At 44.0% G+C, this 10,908-nt stretch overlaps 1 protein-coding gene across 9 annotated transcripts in view; it reads right to left on the reverse strand.

Annotated features, from left to right (window-relative positions):
* HECA (hdc homolog, cell cycle regulator) overlaps positions 1 to 10,542 on the reverse strand; it is a 175,516-nt gene extending 164,974 nt beyond the window's left edge. For 5 of the 9 annotated variants that reach the window (XR_014248495.1, XR_014248496.1, XR_014248497.1 and 2 more), the window contains exon 1: positions 9,970 to 10,542. Coding sequence is in view for 4 of the 9 variants with exons in the window: in XM_082405485.1 (XP_082261611.1) it covers positions 9,970 to 10,240 (271 nt within the window). In the remaining 5 variants the exon portion in view is untranslated. The remainder of the gene's footprint in view (positions 1 to 9,969) is intronic. The other 4 variants (XM_082405485.1, XM_082405487.1, XM_082405488.1 and 1 more) reach the window with 4 other exon arrangements.
* Between the last annotated feature and the right edge of the window lie 366 nt (positions 10,543 to 10,908).

The following is a 10,908-nucleotide window of genomic DNA, read 5'->3' on the forward strand; positions in this document are numbered from 1 at the left end:
GTGATTTAGTTTCAACACTAGCGTCAAAAGACTCTCCTGAGATGCTTTTATAACTTGAAGGGACATGATCTAAGATATCAAACCTATGTTAACCCCTGGGAAAAACATCCATTTTAAATTTGACAAATGTCTCCCTCACTTATAGGAGCAACTTGATACCCTGCTAACTTTTGCCTACAGTCATTCTATCAGTTTTATAAAGGCATATGCCTTAAAACCATCTATTTCTAATAATTTCCAATAAAATGAAAAATAGAAATCCGGATTTATGACACTATCTTTTGCTACCTGACTATCTGTAACTGCTATTACAGGGGTGATACTGAACTGCAACAAATTTTGAAGGGGTCCAGAATATACCAGTGTGGCCTAAAAATTATTTTGAGCTTAAGGCATTTGAGTTCCTGAAATCTCTTATCTGCCTAAAAGCAGAGCCTCTCAAAAGAACTCAATTGTCATAAATCCCCTCCCAAAAAGCGACCTGGGAAGACTGACTTTTACCACCAGAGATAACTCTCCACACCACACCTAAAAAGACATTGTCACAAAACTATCATCGCCCATCTATTCTCTTAGGGCCCATTTATCTTTTCAAAAAGTCATTTGTTTTCTATAAGTGTCCTTTCTCCCCCTCTCCTACTCTTACTAAGAAGCCACTCATTTTCCTAGAAGTGCCCTTCTCCCCTCCCCTTCACCTATTAAGACGGTATATAAGCCACAAATTATAACCACCCCTTTGAGTCACATTTCTTCTGTGAGTAAATCTGTCTTTTCTCTTGCTGCTCTGTCTTCTGTCAGTTTAATTTGCAGGCCCCAAATCCATAAACCTAAGAGGGTAGAGGAAAAGTTTTTCCTCCCTCACAATTTAAATCAGTGAAATACACTGCACTATGTGTGCATATGAGAACCACGCTAACGTTCTTATTAATTATTCTAAACAGTTATAAGATTAACAGTTAACACTTCCTTTTTAAGTTTTCCTCTTCCTTCACTTTTCTTTAAATTTCCTCTTAATATCTTTCGTTTCTAACTCTTAGATTGTTTTCAAGTATTATCCTCCTAAGTATAATTTAGCAGAAATAATTTGTTTTTCCTTTCTACTTCTGATAAATCAGAACATATAATTATTAAGTATTAGAAATGCTACTTATTTTTTGCCAGCTTATAAAAACCTCTCAAATACAATCAAGCTAAAGCATCCTGTTGATTAAATAAAGCAAGCTACTATTTCACCAACCACTGAGAACTGGAAGCCTTCTGAAACACACAGATTTAAAACACATAGTCACTTTGTAGAAAACAATGACATCCCCCCTCACCAGAGTTTATCGTTTTAAAACTGATTCGATGAGGATAAAAATAAAATGACAAAGATAATTAGTCGAACCTGGACCAGAGACAGATACTTTTCTACCAAGATATGAAAAATAAACTATAGGGACAACCCCTCCCTCCAGAGAAAGTCCTTCTGTTCAGATGGCCCCAAGCCCTCCCTTGGCGTTAGGTTCTCTGAAGTTCACCTCAATTAGCTAACCTCCCATGGCTCGCAAAGCATCAGGATGCTGGTGCCCACAAATTAAGACAGACTTTCCAAACAGCAGCCTTGAGTGCTGTGACACTTTCATTTGCTATGCAGAAAGGCAGTGTGTGCAGTGTGCCCACTACTTTACTGAAAAATCACAATCAACAGTCCGCAACAGGTTGTACCACCAAACCTTGATTAGCTGTATTAAAAGAAAGATTGCCAAAAGATACCCATTCTGTTAAAATATACAATAACTTTACAAGCTTGCCAACAACGTATGATTATCCCCCTTCGCAGGCTCAGCTGACCATGCCTTTGCTTATAAACCTCAGGGATTGGTTCTGCACTGGTGACGAAACATCCAGATTTGACTGTCTGGCCCCACTCCCTTTCCAGTCCCGTGTCCTACCACCGTACCTCAAACCAGCCACAGACTCCTGGCAGCAACCAGAACTCAAGGCTCTTTCCCACCACCTCCTGCTGAAACACCCTTCCTCTGCTTTCAGAGCTAACTGCGTCTCTTCCTGCAGCACTCAGCTCAAATGTCCCCTCTTCCAGGAAACGAATCCTTTCTTCCACTGGGCACCCATAGCACATTATCACGCCTCCCAATGTTTGTATGTCTCTGTCCCAGCTCCACCATAAGCCCAGGGGGGTGCAGATTCTGAGGCCTCCAAGTATAATTCGACGTTACACTTTCAGTCATAGAAGACAGTAGGCACATAATAAATATTTAGTAAATGCATGAGTGCGTAGATGAACAAAATAGTGAATGAGCAAACGAAAGCACAAGCTAATGAATGAACTTTCAAGTTGTTACCTGGGGAGAGAGGAGGGTCTTTTGTTCACTTCTCAATAATATTAAGCCCCGGCTCATCCCAAAAGAACACCCTCAGTGCCTCGCCTCCTCTGAGCTACCCTTCACGTCCACGTGCTCAGTTCACTTGCCCCTGTCCTCAGACACAATCCCCAGCTTTAATCCAATATGTGACCACCTCACAAGCTCCTGTTCTTTATTCCACAGCTGCCCTTGTGTAGTACACACAATAACCTACTTGCACTTATTTCCATAAAGACTCCCAACTAGACGGTAAGCCCCCGGGCCCAATTCTTCTGTCCTTGTAATGCCAGAGCCTGACACAGTGCCTGACAAATAGCAGGCGCTCAAAACATATGAGATGGATAAATAAATGAATGAAGAAAGGAAGAGGAAACTATGTTTTCACACTATGTTTTTAACTTTTTTCTTTTGGCTAAATCATCTGATTTTTCAAGGTAAACTATGATCAGAGAGAGATGATGAGGGAAGAAGAGAAAACCCTGTATAGTCAAATCAATGCCTGAATAAGAACCTGTATGATACCACAGTCTTTTTCTATATTAATACAGAAACCATCTTACTGTCTCTCAGTGTCTGTTTTCAACAGAATAGTTTAACAAGCTTTGTAATTGGATAAGGCTGAACAAATCACAAAACTTATAAAAGATATTGTTGATAGTGTCCATATCTGCCAGACCCTATGCCAAGATCTTTCATATACACTGTTTTTCTTAATCTGCAAAAACATTCCAAAGGGTTGCATTTAGAAAATGGAGGCTGAGAGGTTAAGTCACTTGCCCGAAAGTCACTCTGCCAGTAAATTGTGGCACCTTGGGCTACACCTAGGTCTATTCAAACAGCATGCTTTTTTTTTTTTTTTTTTAAATCATTTCCTAACACACTAACTGAGTGCGGATGGTTATTATCATCCTGTTCTAAGTATTTTACATTTTTAACTCATTTGACCCTCAGAACCACCCCTGCAGTAGGTACTATTATTTTTTTTTTAATTTTTATTTAATTTTTATTTTTTGGCTGTGTTGGGTCTTCGTTTCTGTGCGAGGGCTTTCTCTAGTTGCGGCAAGCGGGGGCCCCTCTTCATCGCGGTGCGCGGGCCCTTCACTATCACGGCCTCTCTTGTTGCGGAGCACAGGCTCCAGACGCGCAGGCTCAGTAATTGTGGCTCACGGGCCCAGTTGCTCTGCGGCATGTGGGATCTTCCCAGACCAGGGCTCGAACCCGTGTCCCCTGCATTGGCAGGCAGACTCTCAACCACTGCGCCAACAGGGAAGCCCAAACAGCATGCTTTTTGACTAAAACTTTAAAAATTCTAGGCCTTACTTCTTAAGATTAGAATAATGGTGCAGACAGAATTTCAAAGGCTTATGCTTTCACCTTCACTATCACCAGTTGCTAAAATGGCATTCACCATTATTAGGTATTTTGTTGAATCCTTGTGAGCCAGCAAATCACTAAAGAGCACAGGGGAAATAAATGCGGCCTTAGAAAAGCGTGGCAGCATCTGCTCCAGGCTCTTGATCCAAATGGGGCCTTCCTACTGCTGATACATTTGGGAGTATCAGCAATTCTCCAGCATGCCTTTAAAACAATAAGAACTAGGAACTGAAGAGGCTGTGGGGAAAGGGCACTCTCGCCACAACCTTTCCATAGGGCAATCTGTAAGCATGTATTTATTAAAAGTCATAAAAATGTGCATATTCTTTGACATAGCAAGTCTACAGGTAAGAATTTATCTTAAAGAAGTAACTGAATAATGCCCAGAGATGTACAACTAAGAACTTAAAGATCAAACAACAGCAGAATGATCAGTTTATCCAAGATGCAGACATAAGATGGCATATTAGGCAATCATTAAAAATAGTGATGCACCTGTATTTACCGCTCTGCTAAAATGTCCACAAAATATTATACATGTTAAAAGCAGATCATAAAATATATGATCTGATCTTCTTTTTTTTTTCCTGAAAACTGTATATGTACTTTTAAAAGTCTGTAAGAAAAAAATTTTAAAGGCTATAAGAATATGTATCACAATGGTGATCTAAGTGGTAGGATTACATGCTTGACTAGAAAGTCAAAGAGAACTTTGCCTACCTTCTCTATTTTTAAAAAAATTTTTTTCCACTACACCTATTCTATTACTGGCAAAATAATAAAATAACGAAATATTTTTAATTAAATCAACTCCTTAAAAATTCCAAGGAGTTGGTGATCAAAATCAATCAAGACAGACCTTTTTCCCTGAAGTCTTCCTTTTGATACCTTCAAACTCTTTAAATTGTACATAGCTAACAGCCTGGAGTAAGTTCATAGGAGGATTAAGCTGCAAGATATTTCCCACTTTATCTCCTGTTTTCAGTTCTCTATGGAATGATATATATTCTTGGACTTATAGGAAAGCTGACATTGAAGGTTTGGGCTCTAGAATTTAAGGCTCAGGTCCTGCAACAAGTAAAAAGAGAAAGAGTAAGGACTGTGCATAAGACACCATTAGCAGAGCACGGAATGGTTCTTACTATAATATACAAAGTACACAACATGAAGCTTTGATGGATGAGGCAATATTTTCTACCAATCTCCATTACAAAGGTGGATTTCAAAAGACAAGGTCTAAAACCAGCAGACATTTTTAAAGACATAAAAAAGTAACTTTTAAATAAGGTAAGAAAATTCCAAGAGGACAATGGTGTTCTACATACCTTAGACCCTCAAATAAATATTCCTTGATTTTAAAATAAACAGCAAGCAAACATTCTGCATTTTCCTTCTGATGGATATAGGTAATTTAAATGTAGTAAAGAGGGACTTCCCTGGTTAAGAATCCGCCTGCCAACGCAGGGGACACGGGTTTGAGCCCTGGTCCAGGAAGATCCCACATGCCGCGGAGCAACTAAGCCCATGCGCCACAACTACTGAGCTGGCACACCACAACTACTAAAACCCTCGCGCCTAGAGCCCGTGCTCTGAAACAAGAGAAGCCACGGCAATGAGAAGCCCGCGCACCACAACCCACAACGAAGAGTAGCCCCGGCTCGCTGCAACTAGAGAAAGCCCGCGCGCAGCAACGAAGACCCGACGCAGCCATAAGTAAATAAATAAAATAAATAAACTTTAAAAATAAATAAATGTAGTAAACATTTAAGTAAACACCTAAAAAGAGAAACTATTTAAAATATAATACAAACCTAGGACTATAAAAGTGTGTTTGGTGGCCTAAGTATGAGAAAAATACAATTCGTGTTGACGGGGAAGAGGTGGCACTCCAAAAATCTATTTGTAAGCAGACGTATGAAATTCAGAACACATTTTTCCATCAAAACAATGTTACTGTATTATGATGGTTACCTCCTGGCCTGTTCTGCGAAGATTTAGTCATTCCTGAGAACTATTTATCCCACGCCTGCATTTTAGGTGAACGGCACTAGTGGTCTGAGTGAAGAATCTCATATGACCAGCAGCTCTCCTTCACTCACAGCTGAGGGCTCTCAGCTCCCTCTGCACGGAGGCCAACCCCCAGGTCACTCCCTCTTCTCCAGCTAAGAGATGCCAACCCCCAGGTCACTCACCAGTCAATGGTGGGGGAGGGGGAGGAGGTCCCGCCCTCATGCCTCAAGGTAAGGTAACTCTGCAGGACCATCCTAGCTCCAGAGCTACCTGTAATCACTGCATCACAGTTCAACCCCTCCCTCTGCCCAGTCCTGCTTCCCTCACTCCCCCACTAGTAACGATTCCAAGAGCACGTTCAGTAAACCTCTGGCAGGTAAATCTTTGTCTCAAACACTATTTCCAGAATCTAAGACAAGTGGCTAACCCTTAGTAAGCTCATATCATATAAGTCAGTCACTGTGTGTGTGTGTATATATATGTGTGTATATATGTATATATATGTGTGTGTATATATATATATATGTATATATAAATAATACATAATAGATATAGATATCTTATTATATATGTATGGGTAGGTACTATAATCCCATTTTAAATATGCAGAAACGGAGGCTCAGAGAAGTCAAATGACTTGCCCCAGATCACAGAGCAAGTAATTTGAGGAGCCAAGTCTACTGAATGCAAGGTCAATCACCGGGTAAACTAATTCCATCTACTACAAAGAACTGTTGAATGAATGAAGGCAAACTCAGCAGCCCAGGGGTTCTGGTGGCAGTCAGGAATGAGTGGAGTGGTGAACCATGGTCATCCATAAAACAGGAATTTATAAAAGGACTTGGGATCCAGTCCCATTAAAAAGTAGATACTATGACCAAGATTCATATATTTTTAGGCCTCAAGCAAAAAAGCAGTGGCCTAATGGAACCAGAATTCCAGAATGAAAGTACGTGGGTATAACCCACTGCATGATTACTAGATCCTAAAAATAATGACTGGCAAATCTTGTCCACCTACAATCAAAATGTTGCAATATGTGCAGACAGATGTTTACTATATAGGAAGAGGACAGCGCTTTTACTCCAGTCCCCACAGAAATCTTCATAAACCTTCATATCTCAAAATAAAATAAACCTGCATATCTAAAATAAAGCTTCATTTCTAAAAATACTAATAAATTTCTTTTTAGGGCTATAAAGTCCCTACAATTGACATGCAACTTACCCAAGAAGCACAACTGCAACTAGTTCAACTCCTTCAACTACAACCTCGCCCTGGCTTCCCCAAGCTTTCCCTAACTAGCAAACCTTTTTTTTTATAGAATCAGTAGTTATTTATAACTACTGACTAACAGTGAAAAACTAAGAACTAATATTATCCTACCCTGGTGTTCATGCTGCCCAAGAACCACAAGACATAAAACCACTCTATAAACTCCATACAACTACAAACAAACACTATTAACTTCAGGTGAAGTCATTAAGTTTGCATGTTTGCAGATGTAGATCACAACTGACTCGAACAGTGAGAACAAACCGTTTAAAAGATTAATAGAGTGTAGATTTACTACACCCTTGGAATAACTGTTTGATTTGTAATATTTATAATCCCAAAATCTAATATCACAGCTAAATAAAAAATTGAAATATACTTAGAAATACCATAATAGTTGATTAATGTCATTTTTAAATTTAAAAATAAGTGGGCCTTATCAGCTGATTCTGAGAGTTTGCACATATCAGTTGCCCCTTCCTTTAAAAATTCACCAATGGCACCTCTCCCACCCCTACATTGTAAAGCACATCTTTAAATGGCAAAAAAAAAAAACAAACAACAGAAAAAAGCATTTATAATTTCCTTATTTACCAATTTTGCACACAGGAGGCCTCAGCATCCATGTTCAATTATCAACTGCAGTGAGAGGTTCTTCAAATTAAGGTGCATCATTCACTGAGACTTCACACCAGGTCAGAACCAAGAATTTGGCAACATAAAATTCAACTCACTGCTCTAACATAACTCAAGTTTGTACCTTCTCTAACTGTAATTACTGCAGTGTTTGCCCCATTTCTTCCTCCCCCCCCCCCATTCATTTAATAAAACAAGCTCCAAATCAGAAATACATACCTTCACACAGATATATACAGAACTGCTAAATATACCTTAGATTGCCACTTCAGAGGAGAGCAGTAATAGGGACACCATAACCGTAGCTTAATGTTTACAAATGAGGAGATACCACCAGCCCGAGAAAAACATTTCCTCACACCACCTTAGAGTGGCCTAATCTTTTGGAGAAAGAAGAAGAGGAAACAGTCAACCTGAAGCTTCCACTCGGACAATAAAATAGCAGGGTAAGCCAGAAACACCCTGGGAATACCAGACCCATGCAGATGTCCTCTCTTGATTGCCACCTCTCCTTTAATGCTTAACACAGCACTTGTAACACAGTAAATGTTTAATATCTTTTGAATGAGTGAACGATAGCTATCATTCACTGATAATGCAGATGTCCCATGCAGATGTCCTCTCTTGATTGCCACCTCTCCTTTAATGCTTAACACAGCACTTGTAACACAGTAAATGTTTAATATCTTTTGAATGAGTGAACGATAGCTATCATTCACTGATCACTTACTTTTCTTGAGAAACTTCACTAAGCTTGTTACAAATGTAACAAGCCTTTAAAACAAGTACTGGGGACTGGGTAGGGAAGGGACACTCTGAGCCTCACAATAACCTTATGAGGGAGCCAATGCAATCAGTATATAATTCTTCTTCCCAATTTTACAGGTGAGGACATTGAGGCTCAGAAAAGCTGTCCTTCCCAAGATGACAAAACTCTAAATGGCTGAGCCAGGAGTCTGTCTTCTTTCCTTTTGCCACATCAATACCAAAATGAAGTTTAGAGCGAGGAAAACAAAAGAACATGGAGAAGACAGTCTGGCCAAAAGTTGTATTTTCAAACATTCACAAATGGGATGTTTGTTCCTGGGGGAAAAAAACACAAAAACTTCCTATTTCAAAATTGCAGAGACACAGCCAATGGGGCCTAAGGTTCTGTTCCTAATAGGCTACCTTTAATCTCCTCTGTTCAGATCACTGTCAGGTTCTTCTAAGTGCAGGTAACCTGTTTAAAAAGTGAGTGATCTACGTAAAGAATGGCTTCAAAAGCTGAAACCTACAAGTTAAAAGCCAGATATAAAGAACCTAATCTCCCTTCATTAAAATACACCTATATTCCCTGTCCTGAAAAACTGCCTGACCAGAGGAATTCAAAGAACAGTCCAAGTCCGAAAAAGTGTTTGCCCGAAAAAGTGTTTGCCCTATAACTAAAATTATGTCTCTGCAGTGACAACGGCATTCCTGTCACATCTTCACTATTCCTTAAATGCACCCTCAAAAGGTGTATTCAGGCACTACCTAAGATTATTAGGCTTCCTTCTAAAAATGTGAAGCAGAATTAAATAGAGGATGATTTTTTTTTTTTTAACTCCTGGCTGAGAACGGAAGTCAAGTTCAGATTCTCTTCCTTCCTCAAGCGAGCAAGAGAATTAAAGATCACACTCCCGCCCCCAGCGACACACACACACACACACACACACACACACACCCACACACACACACACACACACACACCCTACAGTAAAAATGTCTTGGGGCCTCTTCACCTGTGGCAATCGACACAGCAAGCCTTGGTTTTCTGGGATTTGAGGCTCTCCTTCACTCTGGGGAGGGGAAGGCGGGTGGGTGAGGGGAGCAGAGGCAAGAAGGAACTGGTGCCTAAGTTTTCAATCGGACCATTCTTCTCAACTTGGGCAGCTCTTTTTTTTCTTCCTCCCTTCCTTCCTTCCTTCCTTCCTTCCTCTCCCCGGTCCGGGGCACACGCTCGGCTTTGCCAGCGCGGGCACGACGGGCAGGGCCCGAGCGGAGCGCCGCCGCAGCCGGGCACCCAGGAGCCCCTCGGAGTCTGGGGAGCAGGCTGCACGGGGCGCGCGACCTGTGCGCCGCGCAGACACCGAGCCGGGGCCGCCGATCGATCGCCGCCGCCGGGCGTGGGGACCGGGAAGGGGCAGCCGCGGCGGGGCGGAGGGGCGGGGTGAGCACTTCCTGACTCTCGCATTGTCCACGCATCGCCCGCGCCACCCAGGGCCCCGCCGACGCGCCGTCCCCGTCGGCGAGGAAGTTGGCGCTCGCCACTCCGGCCCCGTCTTACCGTTCTTGGCGTCGCCAGCGGCTGCAGCCCCCGCGGCGGCCGCGGCGGCCGCGGCGCCGGGCCCCGCGCCTCCCGCGCCCGCCGCGCCCCCGGTGCCCGGCACGCCCGCCGCCGCCGCTCCGCAGCCGGCCGCCGCCGCCAGGGCCCCCCCGGCCGCCGCGCCCGCCGCGCCCGCCGCTGCCAGGGCGCCGGCTCCATTTTCCTGCTCGTCCCCGCTGCTGTTGGCGCGCTTGTTTTTGCGGCCGCCTTTACTGTTTTTGGGGTTGGGCATCTCGCGAGTGTCCAGGTGCCCCGCGTCGGCGAAGGCGGCTCCCAGCGGCGCGGCGCCCGGTCCGGGAGGCCGAGAACGGAGGGCGCGGGCCGGCGGCTCCTCTGGCGCCCGTCTAGCCGCGCGGCCCGCGCCGCGCCATCCCGGCCGCCGCGCCCTCCCCGGCTTCCTGGAGCCGGCGCGCGGCCACCCGAGGCTCGCAGCCGCGCGGGCGCCGCGGGCTCGGGGCGCAAGCTAGACGCTCCCGAGCCGGAGGGAAAAGGCGGGTCTCGGGCTTGTTTTGATTCGGCTTCGCTGACACGCTCTGGCCCCGCCCCCTCCCGTGACGACACTGGGGATTCAGCCTGGCCGCGCCCACCAGGTGACCTCACGGTAGCCCGGCCCGCCCGCGTGACGTCACGCCCCGCGCTGAGCCGGCCACCTTGGAGTGACGTCATCGGGGCGCCCTCACTCCCGGGCCCCTGCTGCACCCCGGCGCCTGCGGACCGATCTTCCTGAAATGGCCCCGAACGCCAATTCAATGGCATCTGGAGTTAGTCGCGGGCCTTCTGACCTTCATGCAATTGAGGCTTAGAACAATATGGTCTGGGAAAAATAGGCGGGCGACCAGAACAGGAATGGAAAACAGAGGTTTTCTAATTAATCATCCATCGAAAGGCTTTGCAATTCAG

This window comes from Balaenoptera borealis (genome assembly GCF_965194805.1).
Source record: "Balaenoptera borealis genome assembly, chromosome: 9".
Classification (NCBI taxonomy): domain Eukaryota; kingdom Metazoa; phylum Chordata; class Mammalia; order Artiodactyla; family Balaenopteridae; genus Balaenoptera; species Balaenoptera borealis.